This window comes from Dichomitus squalens (assembly GCF_000275845.1).
Source record: "Dichomitus squalens LYAD-421 SS1 unplaced genomic scaffold DICSQscaffold_98, whole genome shotgun sequence".
Lineage (NCBI taxonomy): Eukaryota > Fungi > Basidiomycota > Agaricomycetes > Polyporales > Polyporaceae > Dichomitus > Dichomitus squalens.
This window is the reverse complement of record NW_006766980.1, coordinates 32,364-53,780: the sequence shown is the minus strand read 5'-3', so window position 1 is coordinate 53,780 and position 21,417 is coordinate 32,364. Positions and strand designations below refer to the sequence as shown.

The 21,417-nt window shown below is 58.0% G+C and overlaps 9 protein-coding genes across 9 annotated transcripts in view; 6 read left to right on the top strand and 3 right to left on the bottom strand.

The window, feature by feature from the left end:
• Positions 1 to 144: 144 nt before the first annotated feature.
• DICSQDRAFT_72701 (uncharacterized protein) lies at positions 145 to 800 on the top strand (the record flags this gene model as incomplete). Its single annotated transcript, XM_007371336.1, has 2 exons — positions 145 to 342; positions 408 to 800. 2 exons carry the CDS (start codon positions 145 to 147, stop codon positions 798 to 800), a joined length of 591 nt encoding a protein of 196 aa, XP_007371398.1.
• Positions 801 to 1,382: 582 nt separating this feature from the next.
• On the top strand, positions 1,383 to 2,077 carry DICSQDRAFT_175443 (uncharacterized protein; the record flags this gene model as incomplete). The annotated part of the gene is made up of 2 exons (XM_007371335.1): positions 1,383 to 1,601; positions 1,652 to 2,077. 2 exons carry the CDS (start codon positions 1,383 to 1,385, stop codon positions 2,075 to 2,077), a joined length of 645 nt encoding a protein of 214 aa, XP_007371397.1.
• A 1,898-nt stretch (positions 2,078 to 3,975) lies between these two features.
• Positions 3,976 to 5,822, top strand: DICSQDRAFT_141722 (uncharacterized protein). The gene is made up of 2 exons (XM_007371334.1): positions 3,976 to 4,344; positions 4,397 to 5,822. The coding sequence occupies exons 1-2, from the start codon at positions 4,299 to 4,301 to the stop codon at positions 5,236 to 5,238; spliced, it is 888 nt and encodes a 295-aa protein (XP_007371396.1). The 5' UTR covers positions 3,976 to 4,298; the 3' UTR covers positions 5,239 to 5,822.
• A 640-nt stretch (positions 5,823 to 6,462) lies between these two features.
• On the top strand, positions 6,463 to 8,865 carry DICSQDRAFT_141721 (oxidoreductase). The gene is made up of 6 exons (XM_007371333.1): positions 6,463 to 6,700; positions 6,877 to 7,001; positions 7,233 to 7,865; positions 7,920 to 7,974; positions 8,303 to 8,479; positions 8,536 to 8,865. The coding sequence occupies exons 1-6, from the start codon at positions 6,505 to 6,507 to the stop codon at positions 8,700 to 8,702; spliced, it is 1,353 nt and encodes a 450-aa protein (XP_007371395.1). The 5' UTR covers positions 6,463 to 6,504; the 3' UTR covers positions 8,703 to 8,865.
• A 972-nt stretch (positions 8,866 to 9,837) lies between these two features.
• On the top strand, positions 9,838 to 11,606 carry DICSQDRAFT_72665 (thioredoxin reductase; the record flags this gene model as incomplete). Its single annotated transcript, XM_007371332.1, has 4 exons — positions 9,838 to 9,900; positions 9,961 to 10,096; positions 10,665 to 11,024; positions 11,146 to 11,606. The coding sequence occupies 4 exons, from the start codon at positions 9,838 to 9,840 to the stop codon at positions 11,604 to 11,606; spliced, it is 1,020 nt and encodes a 339-aa protein (XP_007371394.1).
• Positions 11,607 to 11,725: 119 nt separating this feature from the next.
• Positions 11,726 to 13,476, bottom strand: DICSQDRAFT_113783 (uncharacterized protein; the record flags this gene model as incomplete). The annotated part of the gene is made up of 2 exons (XM_007371331.1): positions 12,532 to 13,476; positions 11,726 to 12,447 (listed from the first exon to the last, which is right to left on the bottom strand). The coding sequence occupies exons 1-2, from the start codon at positions 13,058 to 13,060 to the stop codon at positions 11,726 to 11,728; spliced, it is 1,251 nt and encodes a 416-aa protein (XP_007371393.1). The 5' UTR covers positions 13,061 to 13,476.
• Positions 13,477 to 13,797: 321 nt separating this feature from the next.
• DICSQDRAFT_94344 (uncharacterized protein) lies at positions 13,798 to 15,634 on the bottom strand. The gene is made up of 6 exons (XM_007371330.1): positions 15,172 to 15,634; positions 15,067 to 15,117; positions 14,762 to 15,013; positions 14,350 to 14,702; positions 14,232 to 14,291; positions 13,798 to 14,157 (listed from the first exon to the last, which is right to left on the bottom strand). The coding sequence occupies exons 1-6, from the start codon at positions 15,513 to 15,515 to the stop codon at positions 14,039 to 14,041; spliced, it is 1,179 nt and encodes a 392-aa protein (XP_007371392.1). The 5' UTR covers positions 15,516 to 15,634; the 3' UTR covers positions 13,798 to 14,038.
• A 1,793-nt stretch (positions 15,635 to 17,427) lies between these two features.
• Positions 17,428 to 18,447, top strand: DICSQDRAFT_72699 (WD40 repeat-like protein; the record flags this gene model as incomplete). The annotated part of the gene is made up of 2 exons (XM_007371329.1): positions 17,428 to 17,667; positions 18,049 to 18,447. Coding segments are annotated over 2 exons (639 nt in total), but the record flags the coding sequence as incomplete, so codon positions are not given.
• Positions 18,448 to 20,508: 2,061 nt separating this feature from the next.
• The window catches only part of DICSQDRAFT_158142 (uncharacterized protein), a 5,068-nt gene continuing 4,159 nt past the window's right edge, over positions 20,509 to 21,417 (bottom strand). Inside the window, exons 6-7 of the mRNA XM_007371328.1 lie at positions 20,711 to 20,967; positions 20,509 to 20,649 (exon numbers count right to left, since the gene is read on the bottom strand). Coding sequence (XP_007371390.1) covers positions 20,760 to 20,967 — 208 coding nt within the window. The 3' untranslated portion in view covers positions 20,509 to 20,649; positions 20,711 to 20,759. The remainder of the gene's footprint in view (positions 20,650 to 20,710; positions 20,968 to 21,417) is intronic.

Below are 21,417 nucleotides of genomic sequence, written 5' to 3'. Positions count from 1 at the left end.
GGCTTCCACGGTCTTCCCGCCACAGGATGCATGCCCACATGACCCTTACTGAACTTCACACCGTCACACAGTCAGCCTCCGGACCTCGCGCTACCACCTCCCAGTGCAACTTAGCAAAACGCAACTGAGCGAACACAGCACTCGATGCCGCGCGTTCCATACGTACCCGAAGACACTCCGGGACCCATCGCGGACGAGATCCGTGTTAGGCGGGGTGGAAGGGGTCTTTCTCCTTTGGATACCATGCTTCTTAATGCGCCACCTATCGCGGAGGGATGGTCGAAGCTGCTTGGGGCGATTCGGACAAAGAGTACGCTGGAGGACGACCTCAGGGAGATCATAGTAAGTGGGGAATACCGGTCCTCCGCCAGCGCAGCCGACTTACTCACAAGCGCGGGCATATGTAGATCCTGCGAGTCGCCGCTCGGAACAAGGCGTCGTTCGAATGGGTCCAGCACGAGCCGGTTGCTCGGGCGGCTGGCCTCACCACTGAACAGCTCGCTCGTGTCGGTGCTGTCACTGCGAGTATCAGCGGGGAGGGGGAGGGCCAGCTATCTTCCATCCAAGCTGCAGCGCTGCAATTGGCGGATAGCATGACGGTCAACGTGCATTTTCAGGATGCCGAGTTCGATGCCCTTCGGCTCGCGTTCGTCGCGCAGGGAGACGAGGAGGCGGTCGTGAGCCGCAAGATGGTTGAGGCGGTGGCAACCTGCGCGGCGTACAACATGGTCAGCCGTTTCCTCGTTGCGCTTGATGTGGACGACCGGGCCGATGTGCCCTGCCCTGTACCGCCGCTGTAAGTGGCTGGAGTTTGGGAGTGTCGACGATGTTCTATCCCTGTGGTGAACGTACGTGGATGCTATTTCTGACGTCGACTGTGCACAGGCTCATGACAGCGGTTAAGTGTAGTGCTTGTAGAGTGCCAACTCACCGGGCCCCGGCGCATCGTTGCCGACGGAGTAATGACGAGTCTCATGCAGGACATTGGTGGAGGTGGGGTAGGTGCAATAAATCGACCGCAGCCGTCTATGCAATTTCCAGAGTGAATGGTACGCGGCTGGGAGTGCAAGGTGTTTGAGATGTAACCTGAATGGTGCAAAACAGGAGGATCGCCGATTATCTGAAGCGTTGATAGCAAAAGGTCTTCGATGTGGAGGTTGCTTAAATCATCTCAAGCCTATGATCCACTCCATGCATAAGAGATCACCTGAACGAGGTGGAAGCATTCTCATGATAGGGTTCACCGTCGTGGTGAAGCCTCTTGCGCGCTCGCTCACCACACGGTGTGCGAGAGAACCTTATCGGTCAGACCATCGCTCATCCAGCTCCTACACTAGCCGCCAGAACTCGAGGCTCCAACAAATTCAGACGAACACCATACAATGTCTCGAGTCCCACCCGTACCATTAGAAACACCGGGACTCATCGCCGAAGATATCCGTGCACTACTATGGGGCAGTCACAAGGGCCTAGAGCCCCTCATCACCACCCTTCTCCATGCACCTCCCGTCGCAGAAGGGTGGTCGAAGCTAATGGGTGCGATCCAGATGGGCAGTACCCTGGACGATGACTTACGGGAGATCATGGCACGTAGGTCCGCAGTATTTATCACCCACGCCCCTCCGCTGACTACGCAACGGTGTTTGCCTAGATCCTTCGTATCGCCGCTCTCAACAAAGCTTCCTTCGAGTGGGTCCAGCACGAGACACTCGCCAGAGCAGCAGGCCTGTCGACAGAGCAGCTCGCTCGTATTGGCGATGTCAAAGCGTCTCAGTCTGCATCCTCACCGGCGGGCCCCGGTCGGCTATCTGCCATCCAAGCCATGGCCCTGCTTCTGGCGGACAGTATGACCGTCAATGTGCAGGTGGAGGACGCCATGATTGATGGGCTCCGCCTGGCTTTCCTCAATCAGGGAGACGACGAAGCGGCTGCAAATCGCAAGGTAGTGGAGGCGATAGCGACCTGTGCGGCGTACAACATGGTCAGCCGCTTCCTCGTCGCGCTGGATATCGACGGCCGGGCCAAGGTGCCATGTCCCGTTCCTGGAGAAGAGGCACACGTTATCGGTGACTCGTAGGAAGCTGGTGCTGGGAGCGGAGGGTACGCGTATGTCTATAATCCGGCGAATCTCCTCATTCTGAATGGAACGGCTATTCATACGGGTACAGGTGAGAGACCAGGGGGGTCTACGAGGATCGAAATCCTGTATGATTAATAGGAGTAGAGGCACGTGCTACGACGCTTTGGATATGAGTGTTCCCGCTTGCAAGAATGCGTCGGTTACGACGCGGCATGGCTCGTCAGCTGTAGAAGTAACTCGACACAGAGATCAATCCGTCCGCTGAGTCTTTGCCCGTCGTCCAAGAGCGTGAAATAATGTGGTAGCGAAAGAAGGCCCAGTTTGACAGGAGGAAGAGGAAGCGTGGTCAAACCGAGTCTGGGATGCCGAAAGAGCCCCATCGTCGCCCGAGGTGGCGAGATGCAATTCTTCGTAAGGAATGTACTTAGGTATGGAGAGACGACTCGGAGGAAGCGATGGTCAAGAAGGGGTATTATGTGGACTTCTTGCTCACCGCCGCGGCACTGCCGGTGGTCATAGGCTGTTCAAGATGTGCGCACCAATCACTGGGATTTCAAATGACCCGCTTCGTAGTAGTCATCGATCACCTCCCAGTTTTTGGTTGAATTAAGGACTGCGGATAGGTGCGCAACGACATTTCAAACAAGCTTAATGTTTATGCCGGTACAACACCAGTGTAGCTGCGCAGATCTTCAAACCACCGGTGGCCTTGGTCAGCATCACAACGGGCGTACCCTCAGAACCCAAGCGTTCAATAAGGTGGCTGTGGCAGGCAGTGTTAGTTCGGCCACCTGCGGATCAGCAGCGACTGCGGGAAACTGCGCATGTGGTCTAGGACAAATTGACGAATCACAAGTTCACGTAATGGGGCTATCTCGACGCCCTGCACTGTGAGCCGGGGTGCACTAGTAGACATGAACGACCTCACTTTGACTCGGATGTCTCGCGGGAGGAGACAAGTATGTAGATTGAGTCTACGAAGGTTAGCCAGCGCTGCTCATCTTTGACTGCAATCTTGATGATGAGAACCAACCCACCATGGTGAGCAGACGTTAAGGTTTATTGACAATCTTACAACGATCGCGATTGCAAGCGAGCATATAGGGCATGATTCTTGGCTCGTCTCAAGTAGGCACAATTATCTGGGTAGTGAGACACTTCCGTCTGAACTGGGCTCATTCCTGACCAGCATAACACTGGTTCTCCAATAATCTTCGCTTTTTTATACTATGCAGAATAAACAGACTCAAAGACAGGAGACCGCACATCACTTGGGCCTACCTCCCAACACCTCGAATCTTTGCAATACGTTATGGGGGCATGGCGGCCGCGGCGGTATGATGCCGCGAAACCATGCTCTTGCTGCGCAGAAGGGAGCGTAGACCGCGTGTGCCCGCCATGAACCTTCTTATTTCCATGCCGGTATGGGATGGCCGATTTGAATTGAGAACATCGACCCGCGATGACGATGGCCATCGATCAGCTCACTTCAAGCGCCCGAGGTGCCCTGCGAGGGGCGGTGCTGTAAGAACGTGGGTATTCCCAAATAGGGGAATCGTCTTTTGCGCGTCCCCGTCATGATCTACTTAGCCTCGGCAAGACTATCTTGATCTCCGCCAAGGTGAGCAATGGCTAGATGTATGTCTTGCTTCTGCTGGTCAGCTAAATAGTAACATGCCAATGGTCGTGCTGTTTCAAAGTCCTTTCGTCGGTGGCAGCATACACCGTTAGCTTGCACTCGACTCAAGAGGTCCCTCGAAGGGATGTCGGGGTTAGAGGAATAGCTCGCGCTCGGCTCAAGCCATTTTTTACTTCAGTCGCATTATCGGCCGATCGTTCACGCTCCCCATGGCATGATAACGATCGACATTGACCCACTCGCCATCTGTGTCCTACTAGCGTCAAGGAGCCCGACAGGAGGGAGATGCATCACATGGTTGACTACCGTCCGACACTGCGCGCAGCAATAGAAAATCTCACCGTGACACCGCTATGCATTGGAGCATCCCACGATTCACTTGAAACGGGTCGCCATCCGCTTACTCAATCCCTTACGTTGTCAATGTAGTGAGCCAGTATAAAATAGAACCCTCCTGTGGCTCTAAGGACAGCACCAGCTCCCACCACGACTCGCGAGTTTCCCGCCGCGTCAGGTCCACTTCACGATTCTCTTCCACCTTCTATATTCCTATTTCTTGCTTTCTTCCAAGAGACCGTGATGCGTCTTCTATGCTATGTTTTAGCTGGTGTGCTGGTCGTAGGTGGTGAGTCGAGCACTTCATATCTACTTTGTATGCTTGGCTTACGCACTGTCAGGAAACGCCGCTGCTATTGACAAGAAAGCCGAGGCTCCCACCTTCAGCGTTTCGAACGTTGAGACTCCTACTCTCAGCATCTCGGTCAGCGAAACTCCTACTCTCAGCGTCTCAATCGTGGAGGTCCCCACCGTCAGCATTTCAACTGTCGAGGTCTCTACCGTAGACGCATCAAGCAGCGCTTCGTCGTTCGAGCCTTCCAGCATCCGGTTGAGCACCGTCACGACCTCAGAATTCCCGACCAGCATTGTTTCAGCTAGTTCGCACCCCTCCTCAACAAGCATCGGGATATCGAGCACGTTCACGATCCCCACCAGCATCGGGATATCCAGCTCGTTCTCCTTCCCCACCAGCATCGCCACCAGGAGCTCGTTCTCCGTTCCGACGAGCATCGAGTCAGCTACCTTCTCCTGCGCGTACCCCACCGTTACCGTCACTGTCTACCACCCTTCCTCGCACTTCACGACCGTGACTGGTACTCACATCAGTAGCCGCTTCACGACTGTGACGGGGACATTCGTCTCTTCGGCATTCGGTTCGTCCGCTCCAGTTGTGACTGGCTCTGCCACCCTTTCCGCAGTCAGTTCAGCTGCCACATCTGCGGTCGGGTCGTCTGCTCCGTCGGCCGTTGGCTCGTCCGGCGCGACGTACCCCTCGGGCACTGAAGTCATCTCGATACTCTTCCCCTCTGGGACCGGGGAGACCTCTACCCTCATTCCTTCCGGCACTGAGGTCACCTCCGTTCTGTTCCCGACCGAGACTGTGGTGACTTCCACTTTGTTCCCTTCGGGCACCGTCGTCACGGCTAGCACACCCCCCATTGCCTCCTCTGTGTCCTTTTGAATGGGAGGCGCCGCCGCTCCCTGTATCAACCTAGTGGGCGCAGTGGCTATTCGTGCAAAGAACTAGGAGGTTACTTGAAGGACAGGACTTGCGCGGTGTTGTACACGCCCCGAACGTGTGTTTGGTGCCGTTGTCTGTTTTGTTTTCCATCCTCGCGTATTTGGACCGTTCCTTGTGATGTTCTGGTTTTAGCTCTATGGACTTCCTTATGTCTCCCGTGTTTAATGGCTTGTTAGGTACCACATGCTGGAGAGCGTTGCAACAATGGGGGCCGAATAGCACACTGTGGTCACGGTTCCCGTCTTGCATGTCATAGACCCATCGTACTCTCCGGTTTCATGCAATCCCTGCTCTGTCATCTGTTGGCAGAAGCATTGACTGCACGTTCTGTACCTCTGCTGATGTGGCTCAGATCTCAAGGTTCCGACGGCTGCCATCGGCCCAACATACTCCCACCTCTGGTCTCCTATGTATGTATCCTTGCAATTAACACCGTGCTCTCCTGTCTTTCCGCTTAGGGAGGCGCCATCGTCATGCGGCGTGAACTGCCTTCACGTATCTGCAGACCCCAGGCTCAATCTTTTCAAAGTAACCCCATCATGATCGATCCTGCAAAAAGCTATAGTGGTCTGGCGTCATTCCAGAGATACTCATGCATGCTAGGAGAATGTGAGCGCCGACCAAACAGGACGGAACGGAATCCAGTGCCGGCCCGTGCTGGTTCTCTGACGCCACCTTCGTCCAAGCCGTGCCTTGTGACACACATCCGTCTTCTATTAGCTTGAGTACTGCTATGGACTCCTAGGCTGCTCTCGATTTGGTGCTGTGCATGCTCAGACCCTCGGAATTCGCATTTGCGATAAAGTGGCTTAAGAATGAGCGCGTTGAGTACAGATCGCTTTGAAGCTCTAACTTCACTTTAGTGGACGACGCAGCTGGGCCCTCGGGCATGGGAGCCGCAAGTCGCACTTGTTATCCCAAAGCATGCCCACTCGTGACACCCCTGCTTGCCCGGGGCGAGATCCCATGGTCGGATCGGAGAGTGTGAGAGTCCGACAGCCTCTTCTCAGCCAGCGCGGTCAGTAGCTACAAAACACTTGCCTTCCAGGGCGCCCTTCCTGCCGCGCAACGTCCCTCTTAGAGGCCGGCCTCGACGCTCTCGTCCCTTGCCTCCTATCTCAAGGCAATTGGGCAGTCTAGTGCAAGCGCGCTTCACATTCCCCCTCCCACACCCTTCCAACTACCACTACTGTACGGGTCACGACAATGGCTCAAGATGGGGTGCCTGCCGGCTCGACCGACGCGGCCGACTCTACACAAGAAAAGTCGTATGGCGCAGCAGCAGGACGGTGGTCTGGCTACGTGCGCGAGCTCTTCACGAATCCGAACGGGCCCCCGCTCGGTTCGGTGGATCCAGACAAGATCGAGCAAGCCGCACGCGAGAAGCTGAAAGACAGCCCTGGTACGTCTCTCCACGTCTCGCTCGTCCATTCGACGGATGTGCGATCTGTCCCATCGCATCGCGAGTCCCGGAGATCGCGAAGCCATCCGTCGTGTTCTCCGTTCGTGACGATTGGAAGACAGGGCACACCCAAGGACGATTGAATGCAGCTCGCTGATTCTTCGTATGCTTTTCAGGCGCATGGGGCTTCCTGTTTGGAAACGCGGGCTCGGGCTCGACATTCCGCGCGAACCGCGACGCGTTCGCGCGGTGGCAGATCGTGCCGCGGATGCTGCGCGACGTGACGCAGCGCAACATCGAGGTGCGTAAACCGTCCTTCGCTAGCCGGCCGTTTAGTCTCGGCGTCCTAGGCTGCTGCGCTTGAGCGACGGCCACAAATGCAGAGCCCAATGACTCACCCCGGCGTATCAAAGAAACCTCCTACGTCGGCACATGCTCGGCGTTCGAGCCCCCATGTTTGATCGCCGGACGCGCTAGCCATCCCTTGCATGGTCGTCGACTCGCAGCGTCGAACGTTAACCTTCCTCCGCAGGTCACCCTCTTCGGCACCAAGTACTCCTCCCCGCTCATCGTCGCGCCCATCGGCTGCCAAGCCTGCTTCCACCCGGACGCCGAGCTCGCCACTGCACGCGCCGCGGGCGCCCTCGGCGTCCCGCTCGTCCTCTCCGGCGCCGCCTCGCGCTCCCTCGAGTCCGTCGCCGCAGCGAACGGCCCGCACGCCCCGCGCTGGTTCCAGCTCTACTGGCCGCGCAACGACGCCTTCACCGTCTCCCTCCTCGCCCGCGCGAAGGCGAGCGGGTACAGCGCCCTCGTCGTCACCGTGGACACGATGGCGATCGGGTGGCGGCCCGCGGACCTCGACCACACGTTCCTGCCGTTCGCGCACGGGGTCGGCATCCAGGTCGCGCTGAGCGACCCGGCGTTTATGGCCGCGCAGGGGCGCGCGCCGCACGGCGATGCGGAGGTGCCCGCGTTCCCGTACGACCCGGCGAGGGTGCGGGCGCTGTACGAGGCAGGGGACGCGCGGACGCGGGAGATGGTCGAGCTCGCGGCGACGTGGGGGCGGGAGAGCGTGAACGGGACGTTTAGGACGTGGGAGGACGTGAGGTTCTTGAGGCGGAATTGGGAGGGGCCGTTGATCGTCAAGGGGATCTTGGCTCCGCAGGTGCGTGCCAGCGCGGGGGCGAGGGGTGTAGGCTGCTGACGAAGGAGTTTGCAGGATGTGGAGATTGCGATTGACGAGGGGATAGACGGGGTCATTGTCTCCAACCATGGTGAGTATCTCATTTTGCGAACGCGGATCGGAGCTTGTGGGGGATGCACTGCGAGGGGTTATCTGCCTCCCTTATCCCTTGCAGCCCAGATGACTGCCTGCCACTTGCAGTCACTCCATCGTTGAGAGAATGGGGTCGAAGACGTTGCAGTCTCGCGCGGCACGCTCTACTCCTTTCTTTCTACGCCACCGGTATGGGCCTGTAGGCGACGTCTCTCAGTGTAACGCCATATCATGACAGCGTAGGTCTCGCAGGCTGTACGCGTGGAAGTCGCGAGAAGGTTCCTTCTCGAGGTGACTGCAAAGTACGCCTGGCTGATTCTTTGCAGGTGGACGCCAAATCGACGGATCGATATCCTCCCTCGTGGCGCTCGAGAGGATCATGAAGTCGCAGAAAGTAAGAGGGGCACAGGCGGGCGGGCAGCTCACAGTACTGTTCGACTCTGGAATCAGGACAGGCTCGGACATTTTCCGAGCTCTTGCGCTCGGCGCGCAAGGCATTTTATGTGAGGGATCCCTCTATCGAGGTTCTGCAAGAGGTGACTAACGCGTTACTGTGCAGTGGGGCGCCCGTGGGCGTACGGGCTGACGGTTGCAGGCCAGGCAGGAGTGGAGGCGGTGATCAAAAGCATCCTGGCGGACTTTGAGCTCACGTTGGGTCTTGCCGGTCACAGGACGGTTGCAGATATCCAAGGGAAGGCGGACGAGGTGCTGGTTCGCGCGGAATGAGGGGATCTGGCGGACGTGGTTGGCTGGAACGTCAGGTGTATTGGATAGAGTCGTCGGACGTATACACTGCTAGACAACAGGTGGTGGCGGGCCGGTGGCGGACGTGATTGTGGAATTCCACAGTCCAGCCAGACATTGATATTACGTGGCAACTATGCACAAGCGGGGGCAAGGGGCAGACGGTCGACGACGTGTTGAATCGTCTGAGCATTCGGTCACACAGCAGTCCAGTGTGAGAAATAAGCACATCATCAGCTTGCGAGGACAGCGTGCAGATAGCTACGGAGCATGGTTGACAGCGGTAGGTTCTATGGCTACGACGTCTACTAGCGGCTAGGTGTAGATTACGCTATGACATAGTGCACTACATGGGACTGTTAGGTTGTTTGAAGCCTGTCAGTACAGTGATACACTTGTGTGTCAGATTTCTTCAGATCTACTTTACAGATACTCAATCGGTCTGAAAGATCCATATGATCTGCCACGGTTATCAGGCCATATGTACGCAGTCCTTTGGACAGTCACGTCACGCTAAAGGTCTTACCAAATGGGGAGAGATCATCTGGAGAGAGTTCACTTCGTCCTCGTCCAGGAGATCCGGCTGACCTTCTGCTGGAATCACACATGATTTGTTGAGGAGTGGATTTCCACAAGACAACGCACTGGATGTCTACAATCCCAGGAAATCGACTGGCCTGCCACCACCATCTGTCTAGCAACGGTGTATAACACCGGGCCCGGCGCGCAGCTGACACATGGCTATTTGCATTGCAGACGCTGCTATTGCGTGAGGTCCATATTAATCTGGATGCAGCGGACAGCTCTGAGGCAGAGCCTGGCAGACAAGTTGCACGGTTTGTCAGCGCGTGAACAACGGTCATTGAGTGGTCGCAGTACTGGGAGAGCGCGAGTTGAACGAGACGCGTCTCTTGGTCATGCTAGGCGTGACTGGCCTGCCACGTGACCGCAAAAAGAGGCTTAGCTAAAGGATGCTACCGTGACCGCGACGGTATAAGTCGCTCTTCCCTTCGCCACGCTGAGGCCATCCAATCTACCCTTCCGCGCTCTCTTCAGAGCAATCCCCCTCGCTGCGTCCGCCAAGTACTCTACCTCGGCAACCTCTCCCGCAGTCAAGATGGCACCCACCAACGTCCCTCCCACCACCGTCCCCAAGAGCAACAAGCTCCACTCAAAAGTCGTACGTACACTTGTCTCTTCCAAGACGATGCCAGATGTGCTGAGATGCGCCGCGATGTAGGTGATCATCGGCTCCGGACCTGCAGGGCACACAGCAGCCATCTACCTTGCCCGCGCGAACCTCCAGCCGGTCCTCTTCGAGGGCTTCATGGCCAACGGCTTCGCGGCCGGCGGTCAGCTCACCACTACAACCGATGGTGCGTATCTCGTTCTCTTATTGCCCCTGCGGAGGATGCGATAATAGGCACACTGTATGACGCTTGGCGAGGGGTGAGCGATCCGAGAGCTCACGAGTGGGCGTGCGTCGGACGACGGTCGCAATCTGCAGGCACCCTAGGGGTATCGAGACGGCTACACACGCTATGGGACGTCGTATACTCGCCTCACGTGAGCGGCCATAGAAAGAGGGCATCCTCCTCGATCGTCGATGACTGCCGTGCGAGTAGCGGTGGGCTCTGGGCGCGAGCTGGGTTGCGTGATGTAGAGAAAGTGCTGGTATGTGCACTAAGGCACCTAGCTAAGGCGTCGAAGGTGCTTGGCAGCGGCAACGGAAAGGGAAAGGAAGCCCACTCCCACTGCGCGTAGTCCACCAGTAATCCGTGTCTTCTCATCTACTCTCCTTTTTTCTGTACTTTGTGCAAAGACTCTGTATGGGCGGTGACCAGACTACCGATCATCGTCGCCGTATCCAACTCAGCTCCCAGCCTACCCCCTCATACCTCCTCAGTCGCCCACACGACCTCATCACTGACGCTCCATCCACAGTCGAGAACTTCCCCGGCTTCCCCTCAGGCATCCTCGGGCCCGAGCTCATGGACAAGTTCCGCGCACAGTCGCTCCGCTTCGGCACGCAGATCATCACCGAGACCGTCGCGAAGGTCGACCTCTCCGCGCGCCCCTTCCGCTATTGGCGCGAGTTCCAGGAGGACCAGGAGCCCGAGACCGCGGACACGCTCATCCTCGCTACGGGCGCGAGCGCGAAGCGGCTCCACCTCAAGGGCGAGGACATCTACTGGCAGAGCGGCATCTCGGCGTGCGCGGTGTGCGACGGCGCGGTGCCGATCTTCAGGAACAAGCCGCTGGCGGTCATTGGTGGGGGCGACTCTGCGGCCGAGGAGGCGACTTGTGAGTGCCTTTTCTTTGCTGCGCTCTCTGTGACAGAATGTCGCAGCGAGGGGGACAGCCCCTTTCCGCCAGCATCCCGTCGCGTAGCTGATCTGCCATACTGACACGCCCCCCGCACCAGACCTGACGAAATACGGCTCGCACGTGTACGTCCTCGTCCGCCGCGGCGAGTTGCGCGCGTCGAAGATCATGGCAAAGCGCCTGCTCTCGCACCCGAAGATCACCATCCTGTGGAACACGGTCGCGGTCGAGTGCCAGGGCGACGGCGACCTGCTGAACAACCTGCGGATCCGCAACGTGCTGACGGGCGAGGAGAAGGACCTGGCCGTGAACGGCCTGTTCTACGCGATCGGGCACGAGCCCGCGACGCAGCTCGTGCGCGGGCAGCTGCAGACGGACCCCGACGGGTACATCGTCACCGTGCCCGGGACGACGCAGACGAGCGTCAAGGGCGTGTTCGCGGCGGGGGACGTGCAGGACAAGCGGTACCGCCAGGCGATCACGAGCGCGGGGAGCGGGTGTATGGCTGCGCTCGAGGCGGAACGGCTCATCGCGGAGGAGGAGGAGGGCATCGAGGACTGAGCGCAGACGCTGCTTGGGGTTAATATAGACAAGTGGCACTCGAGGTGCCTTGTGACATTAGATTGTATATACCGCTTCGCACATGACATCGTACACAATTATCGTTCGCGCGGACTGCATCATCTCCGACGGGCCGCGCGCCCAGCCCTCTCCGCCTCAACGCCGTAGCGCACCTTGTCCTCCCGGAAGGACGCCGCGCTCGACCCCGCCCTCGCGACCCCCGGCCTCCGCAGCGGCCCGACGCCGCGCTCCCTGAGCACCTGCATGAGCCCGAGCGCGTCCGCGCGGACGTCTTCCGCGCTCAGCCTGTACCGCCGCGGCGTGATGCCCTTCCCGAACGTGCGCGTGACGTGGTTCGCGCACAGGAGCGCGACGAGGATGTTGAGCACGTGCAGCGGGACGAGGGCGAAGAGCGCGCCGCAGAGCGTGCGCAGCCACGCGCGCTGGAAGCGCCACAGCGCGCCCTTGCAGCCGGGCAGCGGCGTGCGCGGGTAGCAGAGCGCGCTCGGGGCCGCGTCGTGCGCCGCGGTGAGGAAGCCGCAGCAGTGGAGCGCGTCCTGGATGGCGAGGCGGCCGAGGGGCGTGTAGTACTCGGACCAGGCGCGCGAGAGCTTGCGGTCGAGCGCGTAGGCGGAGCGCTTGTAGGCGGGGTAGGCGGCGAGGAGGAGCGCGAGGAAGGCGGGCCAGAGGAGGAGCGCGTAGAGCGCGAGGAGGGGGCGCGAGTTGAGGAGCGCGCCGGAGAGGCCGGTTAGGGCTGCGAGGAGGAGGACGGAGGAGGCGAGGGTGAGGAGGACGAGGAGGTCGTAGGAGGCGACGTAGGCCACGTCCGCGCCTTTCCATGCTGTCGCGCGCGAGGGGAAGAGGGTCAGCATACAGATACGGTGCGCTCGCGGGGAGGGGGGGGCGCAGAAGGGAGAGGGCGTACCTCCGAACCAGGTCAGGATCGCGCACACGAGCCCCGCGGAGCCGTACACGAGCACGGTGCACACCGACGCGACCAGACACCACTTGTGCGGCGTCCACCGCGCGGGCCTGTCTATCCCCAGCCCGCCCTCGTCCGTCCTCCCGGACGTGGACACAGAGCTCGCCCCGGGGCCGAGCCAGCTCTCGTTCGCGAGAGCGCGGGGACGGGGGAACTTGCGTGTGAACTTGTCCGAGGTACTCCACGTCGAGAGGAGAAGCGGGCGTTTGTCTTTGAGCGCTGTCGGGATCGGGACGTGCACGGTGTCCACCACCAACGAGCGAGGTTGAGGCAGGCGTTGAAGGAAGGCGACGGTGCTCCTGCGGCAGGTAGAGGTCGACTGGCGCGAGTAGGTTGAGCCCTCCGACTCCGTCCGCGCGGGGATGGGGCGCGAGCGTGTGCGGAACGGGTTGAAGGCGAGGGTGAACGGTAACGCGGGCAGGCGGGGGAAGTACGAAGTTAAGCCCCGCATGACGTTTGCCCCAGATACCATATCGGGGGCATAGTTGGGCGTAGGTAGTCTCGAAGCCTCAGACTGGGCGCTATACACCGAGTGCGCGGAGCCACCTCGGTAGGGACGTAGTGAGCGTGGGGTGAGGGGGACAGGGTCTAGCGGGCGCGGGTCGTGCTCGGGTATTGGTGGAGGGCGCGCGACCTCCCGGTGGTTCTGGGCGAAGGAATCACTCGGCTCCGCTTCCTCCTCAGCCTCGGACGGGAGCTTGGGCAGCGTCTTGAACCGCGATGGCAGACCGCGCGTTGAGATGCGCGAACGCCTCACCAGGAGGACCGTGGGTCCTGCTTGCGCGAGGTCTTCCGCATCCTCGACTGGGACAACAATCGTACGGTCTGTGCGTTCGGTGCGCCCGCTGAGCGACGTGCGTTGCTTGGCCGACACCGACGCGCTGTCTTCGAGGTTGTTCTTGTTCACAGACTCTTTGGGCTCCGGACTGCGTGCGCCTGAGCGATGGCGGATTCTAGCGCGCTGTATGCGCTCGATGGCTGAGGAGTTCGAGGGGACCCGGGGCGCCATGGTAGCAGTCTGCGGTGAGGAATTGTCTTAAGGACGTCAGCCACAGCATTGGGTGAGCCGATCGGTGGCCTGCACCACTGTCTCGTCACGAAGTGGTCCGCCTACCCCAGTCGTAAGTATAGTCAGCCGCATAATAATGACACCTACCTCCGGAATACTGTCCATGGGAACGCATAGGCACGCAGAGGAAGAAATATGTCCGAGAATACGATGGCATACGCTACTAGATGAGAAAACAATGCAGTCGAGATGAGTGCCGAAACCATTATAAGATGAGGTCGTTGGGTCTGTCTGTCTCGTGGGCAAGCAAAACGTCCGTCTCTCTGTCACGAAAGTCCAGGTAGCTGCAGTAGCAAAAGTAAACGAAAAGCACAGCAATAAAATATCCAAATGAACGAGTCGCAAACTCCGCGCTGGCAAACAGGACACGGAAGGGACCGTTCAGACGGAGTTCGTGGGGAGCTCAATAGGGCACTCCGCGTTCGTAACTTGTGTAGACGCGTGCTTTGTCCCAATGAGGCCTGCGATCTTCATGTCGAGGTTAAGACTGAATTGAACGGCTGCATAGTATGGACACGGTTCGTGAGTACTCACACAAGAGGTACTCGGGACATTAGTGAAAGTAGGTACGTACCGGGGCGCGTACCATTGATCTCCGTAGCCTTGTTCTTGCAGCCGTTGTACCAGTTATTCCCTATACGACAGCGTCACGAGATCCGCACGCAACGCCCTTACAGACAAATTGAACGCACATGTGATGTCCGAGTCATTCACGGCCGAGTACGTGAAGTTCAGGTTGAGCTGGACGATCGGGAACTTCTTCGCGGGTATGGTGAGGTGGCCGGTATCGCCCGACGCGACCTGCCGGCCCGTTGTCAGATCAAACACGGAAGCGTGGATGTTCTTGAACGTCAGCGGGAGGAAATTGCTGCCGGTGTCGGCCTGGAGCTTCATCATGCCTGGGAAGGAGAAGTTGGCGGGCGCGCGGCTGAACTCGGTGGGGACGGTGGTGTTGAAGGGGGCCGTGGCGGGCGAGAGGGGCTGCAGCTGGTTCGTGCTGAATGAGGGGACGCGGGGGATTGTGAACGCCAGGACGATAGCGATTCTGTACCATTCTCTCTCAGCCGTAGTTCGCGGAGGGCATAAAGTGGCAGAGATACGCACGCAGCGCAGAGGCCGAAGATAAACCAGGCGGTGAACCTCCTGGTGAACCACTTTCCGCAAAGGCCATCTTCATCACGTCTCCACCTCTTCCATTTCGAGGAGATGTTCTCGAGCTTTTCTTCCCGCTTGGCCTTCTTGGACATGCCGTGCAGCTCCTCCGCCTTCCACTCCGGCCCCAGCGCCGGTACCGTCACCATCTCGACACCTCCTGGCTGCTGTTCATTGAGAGATGCTGTTGATGGCTTGGCGTATCTGCCCCACGATACCTCAGGTTCCGAACTTGATCTATAGCAGACATAACTCACCCAGCCGTTTGCGGGCTATATGGTGTGGGGGAAGGCACTTGACGATAGCTTCTGCGGCATAAGCTCATCCCTTCTCCGATTCCTCACCAAGTCCAGCACACGTACCCGGTGTCACCCATCCCAAACGCTGTCGAGTACCGCGGTCCGGCATTGTTGAAGTCCGCGTACACGTCCCACGCCGTCTCCTCGCCCCCGCCTCCTTTGATCGGCTCCGTCCGCCCAGCATCGAAGTACGAGCTCTGGTTGTACCCCGCCCCGGGACCGGCAGCGTCGTACAAGTCCGCTCGCGAGTGCCTGTTGGCGCTTCCGTAGAACGACGAGGACGAGTCGGCGCGTGGACGGGCGGGGGGCGCCGCTCCTGCGGGGATGGGGAAGTCGGTGTTGAGGGCGTCGCCGCTCCGGCGGCCGCCGTAGAAGGAGGAGACGGTCGATTTGCGGTCGTAGTCCATGAGGAGTCGTTACAGTGGTTGGAAGTAAGGAAAGTGGGGGAGTGCGAGACTCCGATGGGTGCAGAGGGAGGTCGGGCGTCGTGTGGAGGGAAAGAGGGAAGGCAGTGGGAACAGCGGCGAGACGGCGAGAGCTGGCCTCGATCTCCGAGACCCATGCGAGCCCAGAGGCGCCGCCAGCGCTTACGAGTTCGGAGCTGGACAGTACTTGCCAGTCAGTGGATGCCTGCGCATTTTCTACAGTATCTTCGGTCCTGCAACTGTTCCAAGGCTACTGTTGCTTGTCCCTAAATAGAGCTGCTCAGTCCTTGAGGCCACTGCTCACCGGTCGCGTTGAGAGGCAATTGCGGACCGATTGGGCTAGCAGAGACTAGCCGCTCAACTCGTCTCCGAAAGCTCTGCAGCGATGCTAACACTGGTCCTTCCGCACAAAGTCCCTCGACATTGGTGTCAATCGACTAAGACGGCTCTCCTTCGATATAACTCAAATTCATGTTTTCCGCTATCTTGTTGAGAGCGGTAGCCCGTAAAATGGGAAGGAACGCGAAGACGTCGCTCGCTTGCCAAATGCGGGGCACTCGGCTAGTCCATCAGCGCTGCAGCCCCCATCAATTGCCTCTCAACGCGACCAGTGGCCTCAAGGATTGAGCACCCCTACTCATCTCGAGCTCGCCGCAGCACCAACCGACGACAAATGCCCTCTTCATGGAACGACCTTGCGAACTCCCTGCATCCCACCACGCCGTCTCCCGCTCTTCCATGGGAGGTCATCGAGAGGGCCATAGACTACTGCTCCGACGAAAAGACCACGCTGTGTGCGCTTGCCCTCACCTGCAGCCAGCTCCATCCCCGTAGCCGCTTCTTCCTCTTCGTCAATGTCGATCTACAGACCCAGGAACAGTTCAAGAAGTTCTACGACGCTGTCCAAGCTCAGCCACACCTCCAGACTCTTGTCCGATCTCTGTCGTTTCCGTGGGCCGGATTCTCTCCGTTTCCTCTGCTGTCCAACCTCCCCGGTCTCCGTCATGTCGCATTCAAGGGGGACACAACTGTGTTTTGGGTCAGCAGCCAGCTCCTCCCGCCCGATCTGCAACTTGTGTATAGCGTCCGAAGCCTCACTATCCGCGGTGTTAGGTTCCAAACGGAATCAGCCTTCCTTCTCTTTCTGTCAGCCTTTCCGAACATCGAAAACCTCACCTGCGAGCGTCTCATATTACTTGCCGAAAATCCTCTGGAGAAACGTGATCGGTCCCGTCGATTGCAGCTGCGAACGCTGAATGTGAGCGTTATCGTGATCATCTGTGCCCCTCGATTGTGACTCTCTGAGTTTCGTTCCAGATACTTCAACATGTGAACCCATGTGTTACAGGGCTGCTGTTTCAGTTAGCTCTACGGGCGATGAACAGTCCGCTTGCGATTGGGGAACATACTCGTCCGTATTTCATCCCGTCTCTTAGTTGTATACCTCATAATCTAAATCAGAACCGTCCTCTATGCCGCTCCCTCAATCAGGCAAGGATCGCCAGACCTCCTTAACATGGTGGAGACGAGCCAATACCAATAACGTCCAACGTGCCATACACTTCTTGCAACAGACAGCAATAAGAGATATCACTCTAGTCTTCTGGGATTACGGCGTTGGAGATTTGTACACGCAATGTCGTCGACTTGCCACCCAGGAGCTCTTTGCAGCCATGGAGAAGGTCATGCTCGGCTTTCACCGCGTACTATTGGCTGTTCCCAAAGGCATCTTGAATGCGCGCAAGACGATATCCTGGTCCGACGAGTTCAGCAGGTTGCTTCGTCCGCTACGCGCGAATTGGGCGCTCAGTGAAGACATTCAATACTGTGAGTTGTATCCACCGGCCATGGTTCTGACTCGAACATTGACTGGGGCAGCTCAGCTGGTAAGCCTGGGCATGACGCGAGCGTCACCTCACTTGTCGTCTCTTCAGATGGGCGCTGGGTAGCGACGGCCTCCGATGATTCTACGATCATCCTGTGGGGTGCTCGAGATGCATGTATCTCGCAAGAGTGGATCGCCCATGACGGACAGGTCCGGGATCTCGCGTTCTCCCCAGACAGCCGATACATCGCGTCCGCAGGTGAAGATCGGAAGGTCGCAATCTGGGACATCAGCGGCAGCGCACACCAAGTCGCCTCTCTCGAAGGTCATGCTGCTCCCTGCAGCAAGTGCGCGTGGTCCAGCGACGGCGCTTATATTGCGACCCGAGACATCGACAGCACTCTACGGCTCTGGGATGCACGAACATTCCAGTTACTACCCCTACATGGCGCCGAAAAGAAGACACACGTCGAGCCCCTATTCTCCCCTGACAGCCGCTGGCTGCTCATCCACAAGGGGAACGCCTCTGGAGTTTGGGATGTTATCGCTAGTGCATACCTCGCATTCCCCTTGCATCGGGACATCGAGGCATGTTTTCTTCGAGCCGCATTTAGCCCGGAGAGTGCACACATCGCTGTTGGATATAAGGATGGGATGCTCCACGTTTGGAACGTCGCGACTGGACGGGAGCCTCTGTTTTGGCAGGCGCACGAAAATGTGCCAATCCGCTGTGTGGTGTTTTCTCCGGACGGCCGGCTGCTGCTCTCAACGGGCGACAACGCAGTGAAGATATGGGATGCGGATACGGGTGCGACGGTGCAGTCGCTGGAAGGGCACGAGGGGCGGGTGACGGGGGCTTGCTTCTCCCCGTGCGGAAAGTACATCGCCTCTGGATCTAATGACAAGACGGTGAGGGTATGGAGAACGAGTGATGGAGCATGCTTGACGACGCTCTCCGACCATGGTCACTGGGTGTCGCATGTTGCGTTCACTCCGGATGGGACGATGTTGTGGTCCGCAGCAGGGAATGGAACGGTCTTGGGCCGTCGGCTGCAGGACGTCCTGCCAGATGAGTTCGTGGAAGATTGATAAGCCCTCTTCCGCTTTGCAACTCGTAAGTCTAAGCACGTCGGAATTATGTATACGGCCTCGATTTCGCTTGCGGTGCTTTTCATACTCTCGTTCGTTGATTCCGACGACTGTCATTCCCATAGTGCCTTGTCCTGTACTTGTATCTGCCCAATCATATGTGATCCCTCTCCGCCCACGCGACGATGGAGTCCACAAACGTACCGCTAAATCTGTCAACAACATACAAGGGGCGAGAAATCACCGCGAACATGCGCCGTAGAACGCACCGATCATCAAATTTGCACAATCACAGCACTGCCAAGGAGACACGCAGAACAACTCTCTGTTTACGACCTCGAGTTCCGGAGCAGGCCACCGGGGCGTGCCGATGACTCAGTGGATGCGGGACTCAGGCGCTTTGACGTCGCTCCTGCTACAGCTGGTTGCGAAATTTATGCCCGACCAACTCCGACGCAGTTTCGACCAGGGAAAAATCGAAAAAATCGAAAAAATCAAACAATTCATGCACTCGCGATTCTGCTCCCCTGTGTTCTATAAACTTTGCATAATCCCTATAGCAGCGAGTACGAGACCTCACGAACTTGAGTGGAGAGCGTAGGACTCCTGGTTCCCGACTTGTGCCCTTCGAGGGAAATCACTAGAAGCTCCCTATGGGCGATGAGGTTTCTCGCTCAGGCATCTGCGCACCGCCTTGCAACGTCACTTATGAAAGTATATGGCTCATTTATAGTAAGTTTTGTGGGTTTATAGGAAGATGTTACACATTCTCGGCCAGAGCAGTAGGCAGTCTGCTTCCTGGCTCTTGCCAGCGCATCAAGCACCGGAAGAGGTTCAGGCATCGGCGTATCTTCGTGACTCTTGTGCGCTTCAATGTCGTCTCCCCACTCTCATATCTGTAATAGAGTGTCTATATAGGCTCATGATACCTTTTCAGAACCAACTTCGTCAGCAGACACCTCATCAACTCTTATGCAACGCCGGTAGAGGCAGCGTTCAAGTAGCACCTAGTTCCGATTTTCTGGAGGCACCCTTTCCACACAACTGTCTTCAATAGACTGTATGGGCTATCAAAACTGTCTTTGGAATTCATTCCAGTCCAAATTTTGTCTCTTCTGCTCTTGAGAGCCTGTCCATTCGCTCCGGCCTACCTGCCCAAAGTAGCGCCCATGAGGTCCTTGTAAGGTGCCTTCTGCGAACATCGTGGATCACCTTCGTTCATCATGTTTCAGGCTCTTATAGAGCTAGAAGGGTCGAATACCTTGTAAACTAGGTGCTCGATAGTGCAGGGCGATTTATGGAATTTGTTTCATTTTACGATGCAGAAAGTGCACGAGCGTCAGTCGGAGACGGCTGGCATAAATTCCGCAACCAGCTGTAGCTGCTCTGTAGACAGGCCCGCTGCTCTACCGAGTGTCTCGCGCTGGACCCACTCAAAGGAGGCCTTGTTGAGAGCGGCGATACGAAGGATCTGGGCATACACCGCTGCGCACTCAGCGGAGCGGGCCTACTTACCATTCTCTCCCGTAACTCATCGTCCAGAGTACTGCCCATCCGAATCGCACCCATCAGCTTCGATCAGCTTCGACCACCCTTCTGCGACGGGAGGTGCATGGAGAAGGGTGGTGATGAGGGGCTCTAGGCCCTTGTGACTGCCCCATAGTAGTGCACGGATATCTTCGGCGATGAGTCCCGGTGTTTCTAATGGTACGGGTGGGACTCGAGACATTGTATGGTGTTCGTCTGAGTTTGTTGGAGCCTCGAGTTCTGGCGGCTAGTGTAGGAGCTGGATGAGCGATGGTCTGACCGATAAGGTTCTCTCGCACACCGTGTGGTGAGCGAGCGCGCAAACGGCTTCACCACGACGGTGAACCCTATCATGAGAATGCTTCTACCTCGTCCAGGTGATCTCTTAGGCATGGAGTGGATCATAGGCTTGGGATGATTTAAGCAACCTCCACATCGAAGACCTTTTGCTATCAACGCTTCAGACAATCGGCGATCCTCCTGTTTTGCACCATTCAGGTTACATCTCAAACGCCTTGCACTCCCAGCCGCGTACCATTCACTCTGGAAATTGCATAGACGGCTGCGGTCGATTTATTGCACCTACCCCACCTCCACCAACGTCCTGCATGAGACTCGTCATTACCCCGTCGGCAACGATGCGCTGGGGCCCGGTGAGTTGGCACTGTCCAAGCACTACACTTAACCGCTGTCATGAGCCTGTGCACAGTCGACGTCAGAAATAGCATCCACGTACGTTCACCACAGGGATAGAACATCGTCGACACTCCCAAACTTCCAGCCACTCACAGCGACGGCACAGGGCAGGGCACATCGGCCCGGTCGTCCACATCAAGCGCAACGAGGAAACGGCTGACCATGTTGTACGCCGCGCACGTTGCCACCGCCTCAACCATCTTGCGGCTCACGACCGCCTCCTCGTCTCCCTGCGCGACGAACGCGAGCCGAAGGGCATCGAACTCGGCATCCTGAAAATGCACGTTGACCGTCATGCTATCAGCCAATTGCAGCGCTGCAGCTTGGATGGAAGATAGCTGGCCCTCCCCCTCCCCGCTGATACTCGCAGTGACAGCACCGACACGAGCGAGCTGTTCAGTGGTCAGGCCAGCCGCCCGAGCAACCGGCTCGTGCTGGACCCATTCGAACGACGCCTTGTTCCGAGCGGCGACTCGCAGGATCTACATATGCCCGCGCTTGTGAGTAAGTCGGCTGCGCTGGAGGAGGACCGGTATTCCCCACTTACTATGATCTCCCTGAGGTCGTCCTCCAGCGTACTCTTTGTCCGAATCGCCCCAAGCAGCTTCGACCATCCCTCCGCGATAGGTGGCGCATTAAGAAGCATGGTATCCAAAGGAGAAAGACCCCTTCCACCCCGCCTAACACGGATCTCGTCCGCGATGGGTCCCGGAGTGTCTTCGGGTACGTATGGAACGCGCGGCATCG